This window comes from Hirundo rustica, chromosome 24 (genome assembly GCF_015227805.2).
Source record: "Hirundo rustica isolate bHirRus1 chromosome 24, bHirRus1.pri.v3, whole genome shotgun sequence".
NCBI lineage: Eukaryota > Metazoa > Chordata > Aves > Passeriformes > Hirundinidae > Hirundo > Hirundo rustica.
Genome location: NC_053473.1, coordinates 2455285 through 2483133, shown reverse-complemented (window position 1 = coordinate 2483133; position 27849 = coordinate 2455285). Strand labels below are relative to the sequence as shown.

At 50.4% G+C, this 27849-nt stretch overlaps 1 protein-coding gene across 2 annotated transcripts; it reads right to left on the bottom strand.

Annotated features, from left to right (window-relative positions):
• Positions 1-41: 41 nt before the first annotated feature.
• Positions 42-25064, bottom strand: C24H6orf89 (chromosome 24 C6orf89 homolog). Of its 2 annotated transcripts, none has more exons than XR_009208496.1 (8): positions 21420-21627; positions 19904-20069; positions 7694-7848; positions 7279-7400; positions 6092-6218; positions 5301-5424; positions 814-4962; positions 42-202 (listed from the first exon to the last, which is right to left on the bottom strand). XR_009208496.1 is itself a non-coding variant. In XM_040085692.2 (8 exons), the coding sequence occupies exons 2-8, from the start codon at positions 21606-21608 to the stop codon at positions 4877-4879; spliced, it is 969 nt and encodes a 322-aa protein (XP_039941626.1). In that variant the 5' UTR covers positions 21609-21627; positions 25009-25064; the 3' UTR covers positions 388-4876. The 2 variants fall into 2 exon arrangements, 1 of the variants encoding a protein (XP_039941626.1); XM_040085692.2 differs by lacking the exon at positions 42-202 and adding an exon at positions 25009-25064 and having other exon boundaries at positions 388-4962.
• Positions 25065-27849: the final 2785 nt, after the last annotated feature.

Genomic DNA, 27849 nt, shown 5'->3' with positions numbered 1-27849 from the left:
CACTCTGCAGCACAGAAGTGACCAAGCCTGGGCTTCCACTGACTCACGTCTCGAGGGTCTCCAGCGGGGCTGGCCGGTGTCTAACAAGGCTCCTGCACTGGTGTGGGAGTAACAGGAACTCTCTCTTCTCCCTACTCGCCTGGATTTATGAGCTCTGGAGGAGTTTATCGTCTTCCACGCCTCAAAGTTTGGCTAAAATCAACTGAATTGTAAAGGAAACATGGAGATTGTTAATGGAAGAAAAGAAAGGAGGGACAGGCAGAGCTGTTTCATCAACTTTGTTCAGAGAACCAGGATAAAACCCACAGAACATTTCCCAGACTACTCCTTTTTCACAGTGTTCTTTATGACTTTTTTTTAAACAAAAGCATTCTGACTTTTCATTTATAATTACATTTCCCTTAGAAAAAGTGCCCTAAAAAAAGGTGAAATAACCCCTCCATAGCTGACATGCAACATGAAAATAAAAATCAGGAAAAGGGAAAAGGGTCATTAACACTTGTATTTAATTGCAAAAATTAAAAAATTTTATTCTTCTTACATACAAATCTCATTTATTTACACACTTTACAGGCTTTTCCCAAGTATTTACAAAGTTTGCAATATATTAAATTAGGACCATCCATAAAATTCTGCATTAAGTGCATATTCACATTCTTTTTTTTTTTTTTTTTTTTTAAATCCATCACTGAATTTAGTGTTCAGCATTGAAACAGTCTTTATGCATATATAGCTTTACTTCCCAGCACCTCTGAGCCTTAAGAATGCGGCTTCCCTCCCCAAGACAAGGAGATGATGCTAAAAATAAATCACCTGCCATTTGTTTGAATCTCCAAAGCAAAGGGAAGTCCAGCATCTCCCTTGTCTAACCCAGCAGGACACTAAATCTGCCCTTTACAAGGAGGAGGTTCCTGAAGAGGAGGATATCGAGTTCTACCTATAAAATTTATCAAGAGGAGAAAGTTTGGTTTGCAGGAAGCGAAAGCTCTTTGTGCACCCACAGAAATGGCCTCACCCCAGGAGTGTCCAGTTCTCCTGGGGGCCACGAGGCTGAACGTGGACCTGGGATTGGGGTGTGGGGAAGGGAAACTTCCCTCCTGGAGGGAGGGAACAAGAGGGGTTCAAGGCAGAAGGATCCCCTTTTCTGAGACACGTGTTTACAGAGCTCACATCTCTACCACGAGATGCTCTCCTGCCTCCCACCTCCTCCTGCTGCTGCTGGAGCCCAGGAGGCCACGAGGGAAGGGAGGTGCTTTGATCCAGCCCAGACAAACCAGCTTCTCCTCCAGAACACTGCGAAAACAGGCCTGGTGGGAGAAGCTGAAGTCTGGAGACTCATGGGAAATCTGACTCAAAGCTCTCCAGGGCCCTGCAAAGAGACCCCTCAGGGGAATCAATGTGTGCAATAACAGTGGGCAGGAAAAAAAAAAAAAAATTTTGAAAAGGAACAAAGAAAGCAAAAAAACCCAATCAATAGAAACTGCCAGCTTTGCTCCCGTGGGGGCTGCTGATTTCCCAGTACTGAAGTAAATCATAATAATCCTTTCTCCTCCTTTCAGTTACCCTGAGTTCAGGACTGGCTGACAGCACCGTTCAGTGACCCCAGCTTTGGGGAGCAGCTTTAAACCACGATCCTCCCGCCCAGCTGACAGGGACAGCGCGTCCTTCCAGCCTGGCAAGCGCAGAGGTGCCCCCTCCTCACCTCTGCTCACTGGGCTCGTGCGTAGTACCGATTTCTGGTGCGATTTCAGAGCAGCTTTGCAGCTTGGGGGATGTGGGGTGAGGAGGAATCCATCTCCCAGCTCACAGGCAATGAGCTCTGAAGCACAAAAAGGGATTTTAAAATGCGTTGATTGGGAAGCCGTGTGAGCTGGGCAGAGTGGGAGTGGGAGATTGTCCAAACCAGCAGCAGAGTGCAAAAGGGGAGCTGAGGTGAGGGAGACCATGGTGGGACACCCCCTTCTGTGACTCCTCTGATCATGGCTGTGAAACCTCAATAGCTGCAGGAACTGTCCTGTTCCCCCTATTTCCACCTCAGCAGGCCACTAGGACCACCAGGATCTCTAGGGAAGTCCTGCAGCCTTTCCAGGGATGCTGTGAAGCTGGAGCTCTGGATGAGGAAGATGACCACGGCTTAATTGCAGTAAAGGTATCAAAATCTCCCTTTGGCCATCCCAGTTTTGCCATTGTGGCCTCACCCCCGGGTTTCCCACCGTGGCTCCTCGCCCGCCCTGGGATGTGGAAGGTGTGAGCACCACTCCTCTGGCAGCTGGAGACAGGAGCTGCTCTGGAAGCTGTGCTGCAGACCGGGGCTCTGCACTTCGGCCAAAATCGGCTCTTTATCAGCAGGAGAACTGCCCTCCTGTTTTAGTTTAGCAGCTAATTCCTTACAGCTTTTGGAAGAGGAAGAGAAAATATACCGGAGAGCTTAAAAACAAATGATGTAAACTCCAAAGGGAGCGAGGTTGGGACATATGCAATGTATTGCTGAGACAGAGCTGGAAACTTATGCAGAGCCCATAAAGTGCACTTGGAAGGCTGCTCTGCAAACAGGCCAGACTCACCAGCTCCTGTCCAACCAGCTGCAACTCTTCGAGGAAGGGAGAAGCACTACGTGAGAACACTTCTGCTAAACAGGCACAAACCTGCCCCTTCCTCCCCCTCCTCCTCCCAGTCCAAACACCAACTGTAAATAGATCCATTTTCTCTGCTTCTTCCCGAAAGAGCCAGACAGCCACAATGGCTTAAGTGTGGCTCTCAAAATCCAGGCATTTCACAGACACTTGGGAATTGTCTCCGCAGCTCTTTTACAAGTTACAGTCAAGGACACTTAGCGGTGACAGTGTCACCGAACCGCCGCAATCTCAGCAAGAATGGCTCCAGCAGCATCTTTGAGCAAATGCTTTACAAAAATGGTTCAGATATAAAACCAGTAAGAGGTGAAGTAACCTTGTCAGCCTTTGAATTTGATTTGAGAAGCTGTCAAAGTGTAAATAGCAACAGTCACTAATGAGGCTCTAATTCTGCCATCACCGAACTCCCAAATTTCCATTAACTAAGACCCAGGCTTTAAGAGGAGGGAGAGGGGTGGTGTGTGTGTGTGTGTCTTGGCATGTACAAGATCGAATGTAGTGTCATGAGTGTGAAATACACTCCAAGCAGTGAGAATACTAATGGCAGTTTTATTGGTCCAATTCCCTTTAATACTCTGTAACCAATTATATTAGTCCTTTTCTATCCTGAGAGAGCCAGACTCTCCCCCTTTGGTTCTACTAGATCTGGTGTGTGTCCAGCACCGAGGGCCGTGCACAGACTGACACAGGTGCTGGGCTTGTTCTCATTGTTTTGACAGGAGAAAAACAAGGGTTATGCATAGAAATGTTTGCAGTGTCAAGGCCTCAGACTAAATTCTTTGGAGCAGGAACTGTCCTCTGCCTTATTCTTGTACAGGAGCCAGACGTGGTCATCCCACTTGGCAGCTTTTGTCAGCTCCTAATCAGATTAGCACAATGTTTGCTCCCATTCTCCTCAAAAACAAAGGCTGGACAGACATTTTCCCAATCTGTCATTTTACATGTACCTAAAATATTTACAGAGAAAAAGGCTCTTGTTCCTGAGAACAGAGTTAACTCACTGTCAACCAAAACCCCTCCCAACTCCATATTAACAAGTGTGAGAGTATGTCCTGAACTCCAGCCCTGGCCTATGAGTTCAGCCTGACACATCTGTAAATGATCTCCAGCAGTGGGATCAGACCCAAAGGATCAGACTTGGAAGGGACCGGAGCATCCGCAGCCTGCAAACACCGAACCCGAGCCTCTCTCAGGGCACTGGAGACAGCACCGCTCCAGCAGCAGGAAACACGCAAAGGCAGCTTGGAAAGGACCCAGGAAAAACCAACGTTCATTCTGAAGACAGAGTTCCAGGTCTGGAAAGAGTCAATGCAAAAATATGCCAGGGAAGAGGGAGGTTTCAGGTGCTCCCAGAGGTACCGTGGGCTGGGAACGCAGGCAGCACCTCCAAAAACAAAGAGCAGCTGAGAACGGCTGTGCAGCCCTTGGTGTCTGAGGCGAAAGTTGGACAGAGCTGCTCTCTCCCAGCCCCAGCTCCATCCAGAACTCCTGCACTGCCAGCACCACTAACACGTGCGTCTGTGTCGGTGATTTTACAGGAAAGGAAGTGGAGGTGAAGAAAAGCACAATTATCATTTGACTCACTCACAACCTGCTGACAGAGAGCTGCAGAAGAGTGATCACAACACAGAGAGGCCTGAAGGGATTCTTTTGGTACAAGAAGGACAAAGTGGGTGAGAGTTTCTGCCCTCAGGCTCAAGGCTCTCCCAGCTCGGGAGCAGAGCCAAGATGAGCTCTGCAGGGCTCACACAGCTGCGGACGTGAGGGAGAGCTGAGACACATCACCAATTCATTCCCTTTATAGAACTGGCCTGACTACACAGGCTCAAAGCTTCCTCCTCAGGAGGAATGTACACAGAAATGTCACACACCCCATCCACTCCCAAACCCCCCAGGAAGTTTCAGAAGTGCCATAATCCACAAAGAACACAAGGTGAATCTCATCCTGAGAAATCCATCTGCTGCTCCTGGAAAAAAAACCCTTTGCTGCAAACCCAGGGCTTACCTGAGGGGACAGGGAGGGTCATAAATAGCTTGAGCTTCTCCCAAAATACATTTGAGGAAAGGCAAAGGATTACCTCAAGGGTCAGGAAAATAGTCACTTTTAAACACTGTAAACATGCAGGGTGGCAAAGCTGCCTGCCCCAGTTGCCCTGGCTCGCTCCTCTCAAGACGTTGCCTTGGTTTCAAAGCTGAAAGTCTTCTTGTCCTGGGAACAGCTCTGTTCTCCCACCCCACCATCCTTAGCTGGCAGCTCCATCACAAACCACGGCTGGCTCTGTCCCTCTGGCCATGAAGTTCATTGTCCAGTGATCTGCGCTGGCATAACCTTGGGAAGAGGCAACGGAGAGGCTCTGTGAGATGAGCCCATCCTTAATGAGTGCTCCCATTTCCCACAAAGGGATGTGCTCACTGTAACACTCATTGTGTACCCACACTGCTCAGCTTTGAGCAGCTCCTGGTATCCCAGTGTTGGTGTTCCAGGCTACAAACTCCCAGCCCAGAAGGATCCCTCCCTGTGCTGTGACAAGCAGGCACACACCAGTCTGGAGGTGACAATGGCACAAACCACCATCCCAGCTGTCAGACAGAAAAGACCCAGCTAGAAGCAGTCTCCTGATTCCAAAGGCTCCCCCAGTCCCTGCACGCCACAGCTCTGGTACTCACCCAAATCCCCAGCTTCCAGCTCCACCTTGAACATCTCACAGTGTCCTCTGCACGTGTCCAGAGGTGCAACAGTCAGGGTGAGCTGCCCGCTCCCAACAATGAAGAGGCTGTGCAGGCTGTAGCTCTAGAACAGAAGGAGAGCATTTCAAAAGCCTGGCCAGCTTTCCTTGGCTCTGTCTGCCCAAAGCAGGGACAAGTCACTGCCCTGCAGGCAGGTGAGACAAACAACACCTTTGCTGCTCCCCCAGTGTCCAGAGGATCACAGAATCTTAGCTGAGGTCAGCTGCATGCAAGGCTTCTCTCCTCCAAGGCAAAGCCTGCACATCCCCAAAACTCAGGAAAACACAGAGGAGATGAGGCCAGACGCCTGAAGTGCCTCAGAATGAGTGAGACTCACTGCCAGGAACAGCTCCTAAAATGCAACTTTTAAAAATAATTCTGCCCAACTGCGCACAAAAAGACCTCACCCAGCTCTAGAGCAAGGCCAGACACACGAATGGAGCAGGCAAGGGGTGCTGGAACAAGATGCTTTTAAAGTCCCTCGGTTTCTGTGACATCTCCAGCTGCCAAGGGAGATGGGCACAGGGTATCTCCTGCCCCAAACTAGACACAACTGCACAGCCACCTTGAGATGCCACTTCCCACAGGGATGGACGGAGCTGATACAACCCCAAATGCTCCTTTGCAGGACTGTATCAGCTAAAAATACCCTACAAATCCCACAGAAACTCAGAGGTGCTGGGAGACAACACACAGACAGGAAAAAAATGTCTCTGGAATGAATTTCTCACCGTATTCCCCAAATCTGGATGGCGGATGAGGAAGCAGCTCTCCAAGGTCACTCTCTTGGGGAAGGACAGCAAAGAGGAAGCAGGGAAAAATTCCTGCAGAATCCGAGATTTATTCACGGACTTGTTCCTAAACAAACCAGCCCATATTAAAGAGTCATCACACAATGATAATGTTAGCATTTAAAAGCTACTTTCCAGATAAAATTCTTGCCAAACATTCAGGCTTGATAAACAGCATGACAGACTAGCCCTGGGAGCCAGGAGCAAAATTCAACCTCAGCCTTTAAACCCATGCTCCTCCACACTTTCCTCTGGGCTCCTGCACCAGGACCATGTAAAGAGGGAACAAACAGATCCTGATGGATACCTGAACTTCATTTCCCTCCCCTTTTCCCTTAAAATGATCCAAATCATTGAGCAGATCCACTAACTACAAAAGATGCAGAGTGGTGGCATCATAACTGAACCCACATGGCGAGGCAGGGGAGACCCAAGGCTGTTCTTTAGACCAGGAAATGTAACTGGAAAAGGCCAGGTGGGGCTTGTTATTTCTACATCCCTGTTTAGGGGACTGACATGATTAATTCTTCTGTACCCTGACCATCCCTGTACCAGTGCTTGCTCTGAGACCTTAGAGAGCTCTGAGTTGTTCACACGTCTTGTTCACACTAAAAGGCTTTGGCAAAGAGCTTTTGGTTAACTGGGGCAGGATTAGAGTTGGCCATATTTTCTGCACAAGACCAAATACAAATTACAGGATTCTGTGACTTTCCATTACTTCTCAGTGTTTGCAGAAGTCATGGCATCTCTTGACAGTCAGCACCAGTGGTGGAGGATTTCCACTGAGCAGACAGAGGTGATAGAAATGTGAACCAGTTGCCTCAGGTGATCAGATCACAGCCCAGATGATTTACAGCCTGAAGAAGAGGACCAGGCAGTCCCTGGGATAATTTTCTTGTAAAGGGAGCAATACCTGGAGACCAAGCCACAACTCTCCATTTTTAGTGCAGAAGTCTCGTCCTCAGAGCAAACCAGTGCCAGCAAGCAGAAGCAGCCTGTGACCCACTCCTGTACACCTTCCCTCCAGTTAAACTGCACCTGGCAGGCACTGGTGGCTCACACAGGCAGAGCTTGAGCACCCATGCAGAAAGGATGTGTCCATCCATCACTTGCTTTGTCTGACTCACCAGGGAAAGAAAAATGGGCAGCTCCATAATTCAGCTGAATTTTCTTCTATTATAACCTCTGCCAGTTCTGGATCCTGGGACTGAAAATGCTTCAGCTCTTCATAGGAGAGATGCTGCCCTGTCTTAAAGAACACGAAACAAAGATAAAAGCTGTGCCCCCAGGGTTGCCCCCTGCTCCCATTTCCCTCCCAGCAGAACACATCCAAGAGCAAGAGCCACGTGGATTGCTAAGTGTCCAAATACAATGATCATTAGCCAGAGGAACAATGCAGGGAGCTCTCTCCTCCCACATCTTTACACTGGGGTGAAATGTCATCTTAGACACATGTCCTGAACGAGCAGTTTGAGTTCATGGGTGAAAATACTGGGCAGGGGTTTTGGGCTCATCACCCACCCTCACAAATCCCTGCATTACCTTGATTAGAAAAGGCTGATGCCTCTGGAGCTTTTCTGATAGCTCTCTGTAGTCTGTCACTATCTGAAGGCTTTTCACAGCAGAACAGACTGTGCAGTTTGCAGGAAGTGCAGAAGCGTTCTGTCTGCAACCTGCTGCCCACCAGTCCTGGCATTCTGGGGAAGAAACAAGAGAAACCTGTTCAGTAAGACCAAAAATGGAATGGGAAGGAGACAAATTCAGTGATAAACTCATTATCCCCAACATGAAACACTGAGTTTTCTTATAGTTTCTGATGGCTGTTAACTCAAAAAGAAGAAGCTTCACCAGACAGGGAACTGGAGGGAATGTTTCCAGCACATTTTGGAGATACAGCTAAAGGTTGTGAGCAATGGGAGAGCTAATGGAAATTCCACTTCTCTGTGCATGAGGCACACAGGCTCAGATCACCTTCCATGAGCAGCAGAAGGATGGCAACCATCACACGAAGTGTAATTAAACTGAAACAAGTCCATAAGCAAAAGAGAAACCCAAAAGTGTTACCAAGGAGATAACACCCAGTAAACAAAAAAAAGATCCAGGTTGGAAAGAGTAACTCCCACACGGGTTAGCACTGGTGTCATGAACCCTGCTAGGACATACCTGAAATCATCACCCTCCCCTTTACCACTGTGTTAATTTAGAAATACTTTGTCCCAGGCAATGGTTGCCCAGTCTCTGATGTGCAGAAGAAGCTGGGGAAATGTCATATTTCACCAAGACATGCTGCTACTGATTTCATTCATCCCATGCATTGACTTGATGATGAAATGGGGAGAAAAGTCCCAGCACGAGCAACCCCTGGACCACAGCCACGTTCATTCTAAATTCCATAAACTGTTGTTACACCACAATCAGCTGAACTGGCCTGTAATGAACACTGGATATGTTTACATCTTCAAAAATTCAATTTTGACATGAAAACACAACTTGATGCCTGTATCCAGCCTCAAATTTACCAGCTCTCCCAAAAACCATTAAGAGCAGGGACTTGTTGCAGCAGGGAACGAGCAGGACAATGCTGACACACCCCATGCATTTTGATGCTAAAGGATGTGCAGAGCAGCCACCACACTGAAAGCGTGTGGCTCTAATTTACAGAATCACATGAAGATCAAATTCCAACTCCTGGCCTTGCACAGCGACATCCCAAACTCCCACCCTGTGCTGGGAGCCGTGTCCAAACTCTCCTGGAGCTCTGGCAGCCTCAGGGTTGTGCCCATTCCCTGGGGAGCCTGGGCAGTGCCCGGCACCCTCTGGGGGAAAGATCTTTCCCTGATATCCAACCTAAACCCCCCCAACACAAATTTTATATTTGGAGATACAGCAGCAGGTTGTGAGAAATGGAAGAGCTGAATGGAAATTCCACTTCAAACACAGATTTTATGGCAGTGACAGCCCTGGTTCTGCAGCCTTAATCCAACAGGAGAGGCTTAACTTGGGCAGTGCCAGCAAAGCCATCCTAGGCCTGATCTGTCAGGGTGGGTCAGGAAAAACCCAAGGCTGGTGGTGTCCTCACCAACATGCCCACCCTGACAGCACGTGGCAAAACAGCTCCAAAATCTCCTGGACATTGCTGCAGGCAAACTCGGGAGACGAGGGGATGGCAAAGGGAGAAAGGAGAGTGAAGTGTGGCTGAAAAATCAAGGGGGAAACAAGGATGCACAGCAGCTTTTTGGGGGGAAAAAAGACCGTGCACAACCTCCCTGTCACTGCCACTGCAATTTCCAGCCACGCTCACACTCCTGCACAGGGCTAAGAAGGGATGAACAGAACTTTATAGGAGAGCTCTTGTTTTATTTTCCCCTCTGACATCTGCAATGGACCACGAGGAATGTTACAGAGGATTTACGTGCATTGGGACATAGCAACAAGGAGCAGATTGGGATTCATTCTGCTTCTTTCTTGCTGAGTATTTTCAACTCCCAAATGCTGCATTTCCCACCCTACTGCTGGGATATGGACTGAAAGGGATCAGGATATAATTCCTAGTCTTTCTGGAAGATGCATCTACACTGCTTTCAGGGAAAGGGGAAAAAAAGGCAAAACAAAGTGTAAAATCCTTCTTGCAAGCAGAAGTTCCACTCCCATGAGAAACTGCTCCGACGTACTTTCCCTCCCTCCTCACAAGAGAAAAAAGAAAATCTTTGTTCCACTGCCTGTAGAAAGCTTCAGTTTTACAACAACAAAAAAACTCAACTCACAAAAAACAGCTGGTCAGTGACAGGAAACAAAAGGCTGAAAGATCTCACCAGAGAAAGGGCAGTCGCTGAGAAGAGAACAAGGAAACATCTCTATGGTCTGTCATCAGACGGGGCGTAGCAAGACTGTAATTTCTCTCTGGGCAAAACTCAGAAACCTCATCCCTAAGCATTAAGCACAGTTGTCCCCAAATTTTCCCTCTGGGCTCAGGGCAGTACCCCACGGAACAGGATGCTAATCAGCTTGACAGTACAGAGCTTGATTCCTCTTTTGAGCCAGGCTGGGATATTTGCATTCTCAATTGCTCGATTCAGGAGGTGATTTCTTTTCCCCATGAATAACCAGAGCAGAGCACTGGTTGAGACGCATTTCAAATGCTGCATGTGGGGTTGTGGGATTTTTTTTTTTTTTTCCTAGTAATTAATCTTTTAGATTTATTGTGGAGGGTGTTAGTCTGTGCACCAGCATGCGTGTGACTGGCATGACAAGTACAGGCAGCGCCTGCCCTTCCCAGGGAGGGCGGGAGGAGAGATGGTGCACAGAGGAGCCAACTGCCACTGGGGACCAGGGCAGGATTTTACCCAGGATGCTGATTTTCTCTCCTTACCCTCCCTGCATTCCTTTTACATTATCACCCTGCCTGCCCAGACACCCTGGGGATCGTTCTGGTGGAAGTCGAGCGCGCTGTCTGCGCGCACACACGGCTGCTCAGGGATGCAAATGGAAGATGCTCTTTTCATCCCAGCACAACCCTCACACCCTGCTCCCATCCACTCCCAACCACACGCTGAAGTGCTGGGCGTGGGCAATTATCCCTGCGGAGCTGGAGTGCAGGAGAGCAGCTGTAGCAGTGACACATCCAACCATCCCTTACACGACAGAAGCGGGGCCAACTCCTCTCTGCTTTCTCACCCCTGTTTGAGGGCAGCTTTCAGTTTGTTCAACAGAACTTCAGTTCCCCATCGGCCATAACCACCTAATATTTCCTTTTATGTGTTATTATTTCTCCAGAACAAGAGCTGCCTTCTCCCCAGTGTCAGGAGAACTCCTGGCAGAGCCAGGGCTGGGACTTTCAGCTGCTAACACAGCTCAGACCAAGAGATAACAATCTTCCCTTAAAACACATCTATGATTAATGCTACAAGGAGTTTATGACTCTACTTTCCACTATGCAGAAAAATAATTTTCAAGTCACCATCAATTTAAAATGAGTACCCCGCCCTTCTTGGCTTTTTTCACAGAGGATCTCCCAAATTTTTGGCTGCCCCCAGCACTGGAGAGGGGTGTGTGTGCACAGCCCCAGAGATGCTGGGTGTGGATGATCAGATCGTAAGCTCAAGGTTCCTGAGAAGGCCTGGCCCTGCTTCTGCCCGTTGCAGCAAAGCAAATTAACTTATGGACACTTGCCCACATGGATGTGAGAGCAGGATCTCAGCAAGCCCTGCTCTCTTTAGGGACCATATGGAGGGCGCAGGATCAATCTGCCAGTGCAGCAGGTTCAAAGGGAAGCCTCTAGCAGGGGGAACTTTTGTTCCTGCAGGATACAGAGCCAAGGGCTGCTCCTGACCCTAACAAAGTGTTCAAAACAGAAAACCTCCTGCTTGCAGCACTGCAGGTGCTGAGGCAGTTTGCTGGCTCCCCACCAAGCTGGTTTGTTCCCTAGCACTGGGTGCTGCAAGGCTGAAACAATCACCAGCCAGGTCTGCACAGGGAAGTCTGGTCCCAGAGAAGACTCCCAGGACCCCACAGCCCCCCAGGAGTTGTGTCCATAGGGTCTGTTGCTGCCATCACCCACAGTAACTGTGGAAGCTCCCCAGAGGACTGGCTGAAGTACTGAGCAGCTCCACAACCTGCAAAGGCCGGTTCCAAATCCCAGATTCCTCTTTCTGAGGATGAGGCTGTTCCCCAGACCACCACATGCTTCACCAGGGCCAATCCTAGGGATATTCAAGCAACTTCAGCAAGCAGCAGATGAACTCAGGGCTCCCATGAATGGCTGTGCACTGAATATTCCCCAGACATTTCTCTGTCTTTTCTTGTAGGTCCATCGTACAAACCTGGGTGTTTCATTAAAAGGGGATTCTGCCCCTCTGCCCTGCTCAGGTGAGACCCCACCTGCAGAGCTGCCTCCACTCTGGGACCCCAACACAAGAAGGATGTGGAGCTGCTGGAGTGAGTCCCAAGGAAGGCAAAGAAATGCTCCAAGGGCTGGAGTCCCTCTGCTCTAGAACCAGGCTGGGAGAGCTGGGATCGTTCATCTGGAGAGGAAAAGGCTCTGGGGAGACCTTAGAGCCCCTTCCAGTGCCTAAAGAGAACCCAGAGAGCTGGAGAGGGATTTGGGACAAGGCCTGGAGTATCAGGATGAGTGGGAATGGCTTCCACTGCCAGAGGGCAGGGATGGATGGGATATGGGACAGAAATCCTTCCCTGTGAGGGTGGGCAGGCCCTGGCACAGGGTGCCCAGAGAAGCTGTGGCTGCCCCTGGATCTCTGGAAGTGTCCAAGGCCAGGCTGGACAAGGCTTTGAGCAACTTGGGATAGTGGAACAATTTAGGCATCAAATTCATGATCACAATCTATGACACAGGCAAATCCCATCACTCCTGCTTTACAGATGTAGGAATTCCAAGCTCTGTAATTACCAGGTGGCACTGTGGCACCAGGAAGAGGCATTTGGAGCACTTTGTTGCACAAGCAGTGTTTTCTAAACTCCATCTTGCTGAAATTCTTCACTAGACTAAAAATTAATTTGATCATTTATAATGTCATGTCAAAGTCAGGCTAAACTGATGGGTTCTTAAGTAAGTCAGGCAGGAAACATAAGGATTATTAATTACAGCCTGCAAGTCCTCATTAAGGACTGCATCACAGCAGGGTTTTAAATATATACTACAAAGAGTGTCCCTGTTCAGCACAAGATCTACACCCCTCCCTCATACTGAACTTTTATTGTAGGTCTGGGTATACTTAATATATTTATGCCACGAGAAGAAAGTACCTCCCAGTTTTGTCCACAGCATTTTTAGGAACAGCTAGGAACAAAATAACAGCTACAAAAAAACCCATCAAGAACCCCTTTATTGTTGTTCTGAGAAGAAGTCAACAGCTTGAAGAACTACTCGTTCATCTCACTAATGGGTAACGGCTGCTCCACCAGCACAGGGATCATTAGTCAACCTCGAGCAAAGCACGAAAATGATTTTGATCCAACCAGACATTGTGAAATCAAGTCTGCTGAGCCGAGCCCAAGAGGAATTCACAGTCCACTGGGGCAAAAGAGCATTATTTCCAGGAGAAATCTGCACCTACCAGTCTCAGAAATGGAAGGCAGGGACCGAGCTGTCAGGAAAGCATCCAAAGCCCACTCCAGCTGCACCTCTGGTTACCTGCCCCAGCGACAGCTTGTGCTGCACGAGCAATCTGCCTCAGAGGAACAGCTTTGGAAACAAATCCCTCCCAGCTGCTGTCACCTGCCTGCTGGTGGCCTCAGCCTGTGAAGGGTTTGACACGTCTGTGTCACAAGTACACAGAGGGCTCTGCCAGGCTGCTAAATGCCTCTGCAAGAGGCCACCCATGGCAAATGCTCTTCCCGGGGAAGCAAATCCAAAGTAAGGATTCACTCTGCAAATGAGGACACAAGAAATTTTGGAGGCTTCACAATACAGAAGTAAAAGGAAGAGCATTTCCACAGCACCACAATGGTTTGGGGTTAGTTTACTGCCAGCAAACCCAAACAAACAGCCCACTGGCTGAACCAAGGCCAAAGTAACAGAGAGTATGAACAGCTTGGCACCACCCTGCCCTGCAAAGTCAGCCGTTTCTTTTCCCCTTTGAACGAGCCAACACACGTCTGCTGGTTGCTCGCAGGTTATATCATAAAAGGGTTGTTTACACACACAAAGGATCAGATAAACTGGCAGCTGTGCAGTGATGGGAGGGAGCCCTGTACATACTGTGACCCACAACCACCTCCAAATGCTTCAGCCCCCAAAGCGGGTGCACGAGAACATGCACGAAAACAAGAGCAAAAACCAGCTCAGCTTTGCTTAGGGGAAAAAAAAAATAAAAAAATTTACATCCTTTGAGAGCAAGAGAAGAGGCAACAAGTTAGAAATCAGATCCTGCCTTACCTCCCAAGCAGCATTATTGTGCAACCCTTCATTCAGAGAAGGCCCATGCTCCTTGGGCTCAGGAATCCCTGAGCCCCACGGGTCAGACAGAGCATGGGCTGCAAAGCTCATGGGGAAAGGCTGGATGAACCCCTGGGTGCCCAGCTCACAGGGAAAGGCTGGATGAACCCCTGGGTGCTCAGCCCATGGGGAAAGGCTGGATGAACCCCTGAGTGCTCAGCTCACAGGGAAAGGCTGGATGAACCCCTGGGTGCTCAGCCCATGGGGAAAGGCTGGATGAACCCCTGGGTGCTCAGCCCATGGGGAAAGGCTGGATGAACCCCTGGGTGCTCAGACCATGGGGAAAGGCTGGATGAACCCCTGGGTGCTCAGACCATGGGGAAAGGCTGGATGAACCCCTGGGTGCTCAGCCCATGGGGAAAGGCTGGATGAACCCCTGGGTGCTCAGCTCCCAGGGAAAGGCTGGATGAACCCCTGGGTGCTCAGCTCCCAGGGAAAGGCTGGATGAACCCCTGGGTGCTCAGCTCACAGGGAAAGGCTGGATGAACCCCTGGGTGCCCAGCTCACAGGCAAAGGCTGGATGAACCCCTGGGTGCCCAGCTCACAGGGAAAGGCTGGATGAACCCCTGGGTGCTCAGCCCATGAGGAAAGGCTGGATGAACCCCTGGGTGCTCAGCCCATGGGGAAAGGCTGGATGAACCCCTGGGTGCTCAGCTACAGGGAAAGACTGGATGAACCCCTGGGTGCTCAGCCCATGGGGAAAAGCTGGATGAACCCCTGGGTGCTCAGCCCATGGGGAAAGGCTGGATGAACCCCTGGGTGCTCAGACCATGGGGAAAGGCTGGATGAACCCCTGGGTGCTCAGACCATGGGGAAAGGCTGGATGAACCCCTGGGTGCCCACGCTGCTCTCAAGCAGCAGCAATTCTCCGTGCACGGCAGGCAGGCTGGATGCTTCCCTTCTGCACAAAGCTGTGCCAAGGATAAAAACACTCCAGGGCTGCAGGGAAAAGTGTTTTGCCTGCAAAGGGTTAAGATTGGAGAAGAGACAAGAGCTGGCCAAGTGCCAAGGCAAGCCTCCAGCTAAACCCAAGGTGGGCCAGCCAAGAGGCAGAGGCTGCTGCCCTCTCCCAGTAACCAGCTGCTGTCCTCCCCCAGTAACCCAGCCTGCTGTGACCCGTCCCCACAAATAGCTCTGGCACCCAGCAGGCTTTAGTAACACAATGACAGGCCATTTACAAGGTGTTGCTAAACACTGCTCCTCCAGCTGGGCTCCTTTCTCTACAATAATCATGTATAAACCTGTAAACATGATTTTAACCCTACTGGTCAATGTAAAAAGGAGTATTTTAACTCTCCAACTCCAAGCTGGGGATAACTTGCACAGGATCTCTTTTCCAGCACCGAGATCCATGTGTGCTTTTGTCTGATTTCAGGTGTGCTGAGCAGTTACTGACCCAGCTGGTTCTGGGCTGTGCAGGATGAGTGTGCCCAGAACCAAGTGTCATTATTAAAAGCAAAGCTGGATTTTCCTGGAGGTCATTACAATGCCTGCTACCAGCACAACGTGCAAACTGTCACGTTGGGTCACAGCCTGTTCTCACGGACAGGCCTGCTCTGCTGAGGTTTTTGAGCTGCAAGGACTGAACTTACCACAGGCAGACACACGAGTTAATGTGAGAGCAGCTTAATGCTCTGCTCATCACATCACTGCGTGGCTGGCAGGGAACAGTTACCAACCAGCTGACATCAAACATCATATTTAGGTATTAACAAAGCTATCGGGTTGACATAGTTGTGAAGAGAAGAAAAATCAGGTAGAGTGACCACCAGTGTAGTTTTAAAATTTGTTAAAAGAACAGAAAACCCCTTTTCATTTGGCTTTACTGCAGGCTTTGAGAGCTCAAATATTACTTCCTAGTGATTGCAGGGGAGAGAGGAGCACTCGTACCCCTATTTTACACCAGAGAACTGTAACACAGAAGGAACTGCCCATCCCAGCCTATGTGAGAAATGAATCCAGAATGCACAGGTCCTGCTTTTTCCCTGGAATAGCATTAGATAGCCGTGAGTTAACCCACGTGCCCATCACAATACACTGTGCTCCTTAGAGCAGGTAGACCCAGAGGTGTGAGAGCCCACTGCCACTCCGGGGTTGTAAATGAAGGGCTGATGTGCCAAGAGCCACAGGGCAGGAGCAGCCAACGTGACCCAGCACCAGGGCTTTCACAAGCTCTGCATGAACACCAGCTCAGGAAGAGCAAATGCAAACCACATTTCCACAGACCTTTTCCCCAACCACGGGGACCTTGCCCTGGGAAAACAGCTGGAAGAGAGGCACAGACCCAAGGGTCTAAGAGTCAGCTATCAAGGAACAAAGGGTGGGAACATAAGGTTGAATATGGGAATTGATCCAGGGTAAAAAGTCAGCAAGAAAGAGAGCACAGAGACAGGCAAAAAGGAAATTTACTTTGGACTCAATCCTATAAACAATGCAAGAGAGTTTTGTGGATGCTGCTCCTCACCTCGGCTGCTCAAAGGTCCACCCACAGCCACTGACAGACAGGCAGCCCTTGTCACCCACAGCACAGCTCTCGGGTGGAAGGGACGAGGATGGAGGGCAGGTCACCATGAGGAGCAGGGAGGGGAGAAGCACATCCTGCACCTCTGCACCTCCCAAAGCCTCAGCACCACTCTGACTGGAGCTCTTGGCTCTCTGGGGAAACCCAGCAACTGAGCTGCCCTTGTTCGGCAACACAAACCTGGCTGCTCAGCCCACACCTCCCAGCAGAGCGAGCTCCAGCCTCAACCCCGGACACAGGAAAGCTGTCCCAAAGCTCAGGAGGGACAGCACAGCCCAGGCTGCCCCTGCCTGCCCAGCACAGAGGAAGGAGCCAGACCACCCGTGCGCCCACGCCGGGCTGGGCCGCGTCCACACCACGGCGACGTGTGCCAGCACTGCCGGTGGGCCACGGCAGCCTCCAGCTGACAACAGGTGGCTTTCAACAGGAACAGCCCGAGCTGGCTCTGAACTGGTGCCTGAGCACAGAAAGCTCCAAGCTCCATCCTCAGCCCCCTCAAAATTTTCTTCCCAGGACCTACATAGGGAAAGGGAGTCTGTACTTTGAGTCCCTCCATTAGCGGCTTTCTCTGCTGCTCAGGCACAGCGCAAACATCCCTTCTACCTCATTAATGCATGTATCTCCAAGGGATGCCAAGAAGATGTGCCAGACTCTTCCACGGTGCCCAGCAAGATGATGAGGAGCAATGGCCAAAATCTAAAACACAAGAAGTTCCACCTCAACATGAGGAAGAGCTTCTTTCCATGGAGGGTGGCAGAGCACTGGGACAGCTGCCCAGGGAGGACACGTCTCCCCCTCTGCACACATTCCAAACCCACCAGTTCCAGGTGACCCTGCCTCGGCAGCGGGGCTGGACTGGGTGACCTGCAGAGGTCCCCTCATGATCAGAGAACACCAGACCTGCCTGCAAGACCTCCTGGACTTACACTCTCATCAACATACAAGACACAAGATGCAGCTTTACCCCTTCCCTTCAGCAGACAACAAGGCCAAAATTAGGGGCAAAATAATACAACACACACAAAGCAGGGCTGAAAGGGACTGGGAGAGCACTCAGCCACAAGCCATGGAACTCCCTTTTGCAGATCCCTGCTGGATGGCTTCACCAGTGTGCTCTCAGCAGCAAGCTGTGATGGTGACACCAGTGTCACTGGGACAGTGTCAGTGGCTGCAGCTGCCTGCTGGGAAGCCAGGACATGAGGGATTCCCACAGGAACCCAGCCAAGGTTCAGGCTGGGTGCTGCACTCTCCCATTCACATAGCCAGGGTCTTCTCCAGTTCCTTTTGCCTAAGCAGGATCAAAGTCACTCCAGCCAGCTCCAGTCAATCTGCTAATGGGGACATGCTGTGGCTTCCACCACAACCTGATTCTGTGGAAAAGAGAGCAGGAATTGCCTCCCCCCTCTCCTCTTTTCCCCAGAACTGGATTGCTGCCCACCCTATTGCTCATTGCTTCTGAAGACTCACAGGACTCAGAGAGGCATGAGGGATTTTATGTGCATTTAAATAACACTGCATCCTTCCTCTCCATCCATCCATCTTTCCCTTTCCCCGTGTTCCTCTGGATGTTTCCTCACCTCCTCATCATACAGCTGGTTCAGGCCAGAACTGCTCCTTGCTCTTATTTATCTTTACAAGGAGATGCTCATTTCTTTCAAGGGTTTCAGGCAGCCTTTGTCCTACAAACCTTTTCCTGTGCCAAGGAACCTCCCTGGGCTCTTCTCATCCAAAGGGACCCTGTGGTATCTGAAGGAGGGACCCGTCAACTTTCCAGACAAAATCTGCCTGAACAAATACAACAGAACCACAGAATGGTTTGGGTTGGAAGGGACTTTAAATTCATCTTGCTTCACCCCCTGCCAGGGGCAGGGACACTTTCCACTATCCCAGGCTGCCCTAAGCCCCATCCAACCAGCTTCCAGGGATGGGGCAGCCACAGCTGCTCGGGGCAACCTGTGCAAGAGCCTCCCCACCCTCACAGGGAAGAATTTCTTCCTAACATCCAACCTGTCCTCCTTCAAATTTAGGCCATTCCCCCTTGCCCTGTCACTGCTGGCCCTTGTGAAAAGTTAAATGAGCATTAAAATTCCCATTGCATTCCATCTCAATACGGGAGCAGGGGGGTGCTCACCCGTGGAAAAGCTGGGATGTAAGAGATAAGCAGGCTCCTAATGTCAAGTGCTTATCAGAGCCATCTCCTCACCTCTGTTTTTCACTCCCAGAGATATCCCAATGTATAAGGAAGAAGAGAAACAATGGGGGATACCCTGTCCCACCCATACAAATTGGAACCAACAGAAATCCCACGTCAGCGTCATCGGAAAACAGGGAGGGAGAGGATGCAGAATGGTGCTGGCATTTCAGGGAGCCCTTTTTAGCTCTGGCAGGAAGGTCAGAGCCAGCACAGACAGCTCCAGCACAATGAGGTGCCCAAGCTAAATATAAACCCGACAAGGGCATGGCTACAGGAGTTTGTTTTTACAGTGAGCCGCCAGACCATCGACATTGTGCCACATCCCTGCTCAAAATAATTCTCAGCTTTATCATCACTGACAGTCTTTGTGCTCCAGCAGAGGCAGAGCCCAGGCTTGCACCCACCTGCCAGTCTAAGTCAGTGAAATGATTTACCAAGAATGAGAAACAGCCAAACTTTTCCATTGCTATCATGCCATTCTAGGAAAATCTATGATGTTGCTCTCCTGCGATGGGATCACCTCAGAGGGAACCCTTATCTGACTTCCTCACACACACGCTGCCCTTAATGTCACGTAAACACAACAGCACTCAATCCTCCAGGCCTTTCCCAATATGCCACTTGGCAAAAACTCCTTTTCCTCAAACCAGGCCATAAGCTGAGGTTTTTACACGTTGCTCACAATATCAAGATTTGGTTGAGAAACCGGTTTTGCCTTTCTCAGAAAAACCAGGAAAAGGCGACATTTCCCCAGCAGAGCCATCTCAGTTCTGGTTCTCAGAAGTGCAAAGATTTCTAGAGGAAAGGGGACTCTTGTGGAGGAAAGACCCGAGGTGTTAAAAGCAAGGAAAAGAGAATGTGCAAGAACAAAATTATCAAGTTAGAGATAAAATATGCTTCAGTCCCAGTGAAGCTAGAACCCAGGACGCTATTTTTAAGTACAGTGGTAGGAAAAGACAAAACCACGATGCCAAGCCAGCAACGCATTTATGGTGCCCCGGAGACGCTCGAGCGACTCGCGTGGCTGATATTTAAGTTGGTATTTCTTGCTAGGCTTATGTTACAGCAGGGAAAACATTTCCTTACTCTCCAACATGTACTTCTTGGCAATGGGCAGGGACAGCAGCCGGATGTGCCCGACGAGGGAGCCCCAGGCCTGGGCTCTGGAGAGCGGCGCTTCGGGCGGCAGAGGGTTGTAGGGCTGGATCACCAAGTAAACAGTCAGCAGCACCAAGCCCAGCGTGAGCAGACCCTGCCAGGGAAAACAGGCACGGAGTTAATCACACTGCAGGAGCTGAGGTGTCCTCTGCTGCTATCAGAGGGCTGTGGCTGTGCACCACAGCATGAACACTCTTATTTTCGCTGTGTCTCCTCGTTCAGCTGCAGTGCTATTTATGTACACAGAGCTGACACCCAGTTTTATTATTAGGGCTGTCCAAGGATGAAATTAAGCAGCTCTCAAACCCAAGCCACACAAACAACTCTGTTCCTGTATTTTAGCACTGCAAATAATCCAGCATGAGATCAATGAGGGTTATCTACAGATAGTTCCTTTTCCTCCCTACCTAATCAAATAAAAGTTTGCACTCCTGCCATGCCTCTTACACAAGAGAAACCCTGTGGCTTTTGCAAACATCCATCAAGCCTCGAAACACTTTGGCAGAGTTGGAACCAGCTCCCTCCTCCATACCAGAATCCCAAATAAGCCTTAAAGAGATGACATGACGTATTTTTCCCCCGGCCAAAGTCAAACTGAATCAACAGCAAACACACGAACAGAAGCTGAAAGTTCAAATTTGAAGTTTCCTGTTCTCCTGCCTCATTTTACAGCTTTTTATAGGACACGAGGAAGAGAGCTTGAATTTTTTTCCAAATAAAACCCACTGCAATGGATTTGTAGAGATGACACTAAAGTATTACTGAGTATTATGTCAGTGGGAAGCTTTTCAGACTTGAAGCAAACATCTGGTCTAGTGGAAGCTGCTCTGCCCATGGCAGGGACTTGGAACTAGATGATCTTTAAGATCTCTTCCAACCCAAACCAGTCTGGGATTGAATAATCCAAACCTACCTAACAATAGCATCCTTTCACCCACTTTGCAAAAGTTTTTACAGAATCTTTTAACTAAGGCTCTTAAAACATTTTTCTACCATCAAGCATGATGCTAGTAGGTTTATTTCACAGACCAGAAGGAGAATAAAGACAAGTAGAAGTTTGTGGCAGGGTCAGAAACAGAGCCATGTTCAGGTCATTACTTAACCCTGAACTCCAAGAATCTCTTTTCCTAGCTCACATTTCCACTCAGGATGCCAACGCTAGGAATCTTAGTCTGAAAAATCAATCCAAATCTCATTATTTAATGATTTATGGGAGACGAAGATGTTGACAATGTAAATTTACAGCACACATTGCAAATCTTGGGCAGCTGTCTCCTGCTCTCAAAGCAGCTCATGGCATGAAGGAAGGAAGCCACACTTCACGGCTTTTTAAATAAAGATCTTGGAAAATTCATCAAGAAAATGCAATGGGAAATAAAAAGCTCAGGTGCAAAGGAGAACCCTGACCCTCAAACACTGTGCTCATGCACAAAAATCGTCTTACCTTGTAGAGAGCCACTAAGACAGGGTACCGTGGAGGGCCCCTCTGGGGTTCGTTTCTTTCCAAGAGCTGCTTGATGAACTTCTCAATGGCTTTTTCTGACATGCCACACTGGTGGCCAGTCTGCCTCACCAGATCGATGGTCTCGGAGAGCTTGTCATAGATGCTGAGCTCGTTGGCCGAAAGCTCCATGGCCTCCAAGGAGAAATCCCTGAGGAGAGATGGGGCGCGTTAACAGGAATCGACTGCGGCCGCACAGCCCCAGAGCAGCGTGTGCGCAGCCCTCCCAGGAACGCCGCAGCGCCCAGGGAAGAAGGAAGGCTCCTCTGGAGCAAACCTGCTCCCAGCCAACAGCACAACGTCGAGCTGCACTCCTAAGAGTCTCTGCTGGTTCAGGATCTCCCACCGACTCAAAGCCGTGAAATTTCCTGACAAGAGCAGAACCGGCTGAGATTCGCAGCTTATGTAAATGAACAAAGCTTCCCAGAAAATCAATGGAACTCCGTTTATTCATCTATTCCGAAAGAATCCATCCCGTAAAGCAATTGCTCACCGAGTACAAAAGCCAACAATACAAAGCTGATCATCACACGCAGCAGCCCCGCTAAGCCCTCCCGCGCTATAATTTCAGTCGCTTATTTTAACCCAGATTTGTTTTCCTTCAATCCCCCGTCAGCAATAGGGACAGGACGGAGAAACAAGCCGAATGTGCGGGGCAAAGTTCGGCAGTTCACAGTTTGTTTAAATTTTCGCAACCTAATGTCCAGGCCAACTGATTATTGAGTAACAGCAACGTGAGAGCAGCCACTCTGCAGGCAACAAAGCCCCCACCTTCCTCTCCAAGTTTGCCTGCAGGTCAGAGATGCCACAGAACTAAATATCCCAGCGAGAACTGCATTGTGCTGGGTGACAAAAGGGCATTTGACAGCAAATTATTTCTCACTTATAAGAACACACCCATGACAGATCAACATTAAGTTGACAAAAAAAAAAAAGAAAAAAAAGTATATTCCTCTACCACTTCCACTCTGCCACAAAGGTCTCTTTGAGAGCAGCTGATGGGGTCAAGAAAAGACGTAAAGAAATTGCTGGACAAGGTACAAGCTGCCAAAGTGAGAATCACAGTGTAAATTTTTTCCTATTGCCTGGGAAAAACACTGGCACTGCCTGGGGGAAAGGCAGAATATGTAGAGTTTTGCTTTGCCTCTTGTTTCTGAGCTGGGTAACACTAACCTGATCAAAATGGGCCAGCTGGAAGAGAGTTTAGCAATGCTCTGCCCTGAGAGCACAGCCTGAGGATCATCACATAAGAGCACAAGAAGCACGATGGATAATCACAGCTGGAAATTAAAATCATGCCCCTGTCCCCATTTTGCTCTACAGTTTCCTGGCCCCAGGAACCAGCTCATGAATCCATTTGACCTAATTCGCCACTCTGCTCCCCAGATTCCACCCCTGCACTGTGAGAAGGGTAACTGCACACCCCTCCCAGCACAGCCTGCCTGGGAAAGCACAGACCTGCTCTGCTCACCCGAGCACGCTGACCAGCCCTGAGTAACAAACCACCTAAACTCCGATTTGCTCAGCTGTAATTTGTTCTGGCTGCTCCCACAGCACAAATCAGCCATAACTCTATTCATGGATATAAAAAGAGACCTGATAAAGTTCAGATTTGAACTCTGAATTGTCTTTAAAGAACAGGCAGAGAGCTCTCCCCCTAAACCACAAATAACATCAAGCAAGAACAATTTTAGTAGCTTCTTTTTAATGCAACACTGGGGTGTATTTTCAAAAACCCCCAAGTTTCACAGGACTACCAGCCTCAGCAATTGCTCCTCTCTCCACAGGATCTCCCCTTTTCGCCCTTGCACACATGTTTATGTGGTCACATGGAGCATCAGGTCAGGAAAATCAAAATAACCCCAATTTGTTTGGTCAGCAGCTGCCTAAGCATTCAACTCCAGCAGTTTAATGTCAGATGTTATATTAACATCAGTGTCAAATTTCTAGCCACAGAAAACACCAAAAAGGTAAAAATGCCAAATTAAAACCCAACCCCGAGAACACACTGCACTACATTGCCAGGTTAATTAGCTCCTGGCCCTCTCCTAGCGACATTCCTTGCGTTCCATGCAAATATTTGTCCCAGATCTTGCCACCTGAAGAGCCCCATGGGCAAGCAAAGCAGGTTGGGTCAATAATATCTCATATTAACCTTTTCAAGACAAGGGCTTTTTCTTCTCATTTGTAAAGCACCTGCCACACACGTGAGAACAAAAACAAACCATTGCTTTACTAACTCTTTCATTCATGCAGATTCACGAAACAAGCAAGAGACAGCACATCTGCAGGATATTAAAGGCCGGATTTTTTTCTTCCCCCTCCAGCTTTTCTGGTTACTCTAGTTGCCTGGACACTGCAAGTGGTGTGCTAAGTGGTCTGAAAGATTATCTAGTGTCCCCTGGCTCCCGAGTGCCAAAGCTTTCCCCTGTGAAGCTGTCCCGTGCAGAATTCCAGCAGATTCAACAAGCTTCTCCTGCTTGCAGGATCTGCCTGGAACCACTTATAACAAACAGCCCCACAGAAATGCTGTCAAACACTGTGGTTTCCCCTTTTCCAAACAACAGAAAAATCCCGCTAAAATACAGCACTGAGATACATCGCAGTTCCCACCCCTCTCCATTTACATTCCACTCTGAGCAAACACCTTTGTAGACACCCCCTGTAAATCACAGACACTAAAACCCCAATCCAGCTCCTTGACAAATTCAAGAGTAACTCAATCTTCCAGCTGGGAAATAAAGCATTATGCTCCCACATTGCTGGGAGAACAGATGAGGCCTCAAAAAACAAATAACAACCCATTATTTCCCTTGCAATCCCTCCGATACAACCGACAAAACAGTAACAACAGGCTACAGTACCCTCTTTGCCATCACACACACTGAGCAGGGCTCATCCCTGGCAAACCCCTTAGAGAGAGGCCTTTGAACGAGGAACCCGTATGTTATTCTGTTTTCTTTTTTTTTATGAACTCCACCACCCTGGAGGAATCAGCAGCTCTCTCCACAGACAGAAACAGTGATGGCACTTGGCTTGCAGGGTTTGCACCCCAGCGCCCAGCTCTGCCCACAGACCCCAGGGTGGTTAGTCCAAGGCTTTAGAAGATAAATATTTGGATAGAAACGGTGCTGGAGGAGTCTTTAAAAGGGAAAGCTTGCTCGCCTTGCTGGTGAACCTACTATGATGTACTTATATATAGATACAGACATAAAAATATATTCCCATCTGCTTCAACACTCTTGATGCCGCCTCCCTCGCCCTGCCCGGGGAGCGGGAGCCAGCCTTGCGCTGAAACCCCTCCGGAGGGACGCGCACCCGGCCACAGCCCCACGGCCTCGCCCGTGTTCCTCTGAGGCAGAGGAGCCCCAGCCAGGGGATTATCCTTAAAAACAAACCAAAAAACTGAAGCAGGACACCCCCAACCCCCGGCTCCGGCCCCCACAAGCCGGGGAACCCCCCCAGGCCCAGCCCGCGCTGAGGGGCCGCGCTCCGCTCCCCCCGCGACCCCCGCCCGCGGCCGCGGCCTCACCCCGCTCGCGTCCCGCCCGGCGGCTCCTCCCGCTCCGGCTGCGGCCCCGCCCGCCCCGCTCCGGCCCCGGCCCCCGCTCCGGCTCCGGCTCCGGCTGCGGCTCCGGCTCCGGTTCCAGCTCCGGCTGCGGCTCCTCCCGCGGCGGGGCGGGCACGGCCCGGCTTCCGGCTTCCGGCACGGCCCGGGCCGGGGTTCGCACAGCGGCCGGGGACCCCGACACTGCCCGAGGACACGGCATCGCCCGGGGACACAGCATCGCCCGGGGAACCTCAACACTGCCCGGGGAACCTCAACACTGCCCGGGGAACACTGCCCGGGGACACAGCATCGCCCGGGGAACACTGCCCGAGGAACCTCAACCCTGCCCGGGGGCACAGCATCGCCCGGGGAACACTGCCCGAGGAACCTCAACCCTGCCCGGGGACACAGCATCGCCCAGGGAACCCCAACCCTGCTCGGGGAACCCCAACACTGCCTGAGGAACCTTAGCCGTACCCGGGGGCACAGCATCGCCCGGGGACCCCCAACCCTGCTCGGGGAACCCCAACACTGCCTGAGGAACCTCAGCCGTACCCGGGGGCACAGCATCGCCCAGGGAACACTGCCCGAGGAACCTCAGCCGTGCCCGGGGGCACAGCACCACCCTGGGAACACTGCTCGGCGAATCTCAACCCTGCCCAGGGACTCAACACCGCCCCGGAACCTCAACCCTGCCCAGGCATCCAGAACCGCCTGGAGAGCCCAACACCACCCGGGGAGGAACCCAGCACTGCCCGGGACCGCCCTGCACCATCCAGGGCCCTCAACACTCGGCCCGGCCCAGCCTGGGACCCCCAACACTGCTCAGCCCGAAGCCTCAACAGCCCCCAGGACCCTACCAACACCAGTCCCTCTTCTGCCCCAAACACCCCTCAGGATCCCCCAGCACAGCCCTGGGAGCACCAACAGCCCCCCAAAACCGCACTCCTCCCCGCTGGCACCTCCAATGTCCCACTGAGACTCCCTGCACACTTTTCAGCCCAGAATATGGGGACCCCCTTTTCCAGCACCTATCTCAGTCCATGATTATCCCCAGCCCAGACAAGCCTGAGCCTCTCCTGGAACATCAGAGCTCCCGAAGACCCCTAAGACCCTTCCCAGCACCCATCTGAGCCCATAAATACCTTGAGACCATCCCCCAGCACCTGCCTGACCTCCCCTCACTCACAGACCCCCCAAGAAACACCCGATCCCCCAAGCCCCCACCAGCGCCTTGACATCTCACACAGCACCCACATGAACCCTCAGCATCTTCCTGAGCCCACAGCACACCCAAGACCCCCCAGAACCCCCCAAATCTTTCACAGCCACTTCCCACAGCATCCCAAACACTTCACCCCCAGCACCCCATTAGTCCCCAGTATCACCCCACAGCCACCCCAGACCCTCCAGCGTCCCCTGGGAGACCCACAGTGTCCCCTTGAACCCCACTTATCCCCAGCCCCGTGGGGGACATGGGTGCCCATTCCCACAGGTCAAGTGACAAGCACTGAGCACACAGTTAACATCCCCTAAAACAAATGTGGGAAAGCCCTAAAAATTGTGGGAAAGGCTTTGAGGCGTAAAGGGCTACAAATGGGGCAAGAGACGGTCCCTGGAGGTACCCCTGGCATTTTTCTTGCTTGGGAGAATCTGGAACGAGGAATCTCAGCCTCACCCTACTCTCAGACATAAGCTTCAGTCCTCAACTGCAATTAAACGTATTTTCAGTCGGCTCTTGATTGTGGGTGTGTGATGGGTGTTCTTGGTATCTCTCCGATGCATTTTCATAGAATCCTAGAATGGTTTGGGCTGGAAGAACCTTAAAGATGGTCTCATTCCACTCTGTTCCACCAGACCAGGTCCCTTTAGGGCAACCTTGTCTAAATTTCAGCCTTGTTGAAGTTCTCGGCCTCAACAACTTCCAGCAGCGCCGAGTTCTGCAGATGAATTAAATATTGCAAGAAAAAGGAATTCCCCTACGCAGGTTTGGATTTCCTGCCCCGTCAATCCCAGCCCAGGGATTGTCTCCTCATCTCAATTTTACTGCCTTTCCAGAGGAACGGGTGTGAAATTCTGAGAGATGCTCCTGGGCAAAACCCAAATCCCATGGCTGGGGCACTGAAAGCTGTGGTTGAAGATTTGTTCCAACTTGTCAGAAGCTCGTGTGGGTTCTCGGCTTCCAAGGTGGATTCATCCAAGCAGGATGCTGGTAAATGCCCGCTGACTTTGGGCTGCTATCCGAGATCTTGGCTTGGCTGAGGCAGCTCCTCTAATTCTTGTGGAGCGCCTTGAGGAATTTCAAACAGCTTCAAAGGAAAACACCTGATTAAAAAAACACCAACATCCTGTGGTCCAAACAAGTATGCATTTCCCTCTTGCTATTAATATCCCAGGCCTTGATCCTCCTCCAAATGCTCGTGCAGGCGTTTAATGGCTCGCAAAGGAGCGGTGCCTTTGATCCCGGAGTGGGAATGTTTGCTGGGATGTGAATTATTAAAGGTGAAAAACGCTTTCAACTGCAACGTGCTGCCCGTGTTTTCCAATGTGATTTATTGCCTGCCCGGTGTTTTTCCCAGCCTGGCAATGAAAAATTCATTTCCAAGTTTGGCGGGGAGGGTTGGAGTGGTGTAACTCATGCTTTGGGCACAAACTCCGTCCTTTTTTCTAGAGGTGTTTTCCAGGGGAATAAGATAGACATTTCTTTCTGCCTGCTGTTCTGGGAAGCCTGTTGTTTTCCAGCTCCCACTTTTGGCCCTGTTCGAGCTCCCTGGTCCTTCCCTGCAGCAGAAATATTGCAGTGGGGATGAATTGCTGCAGCTG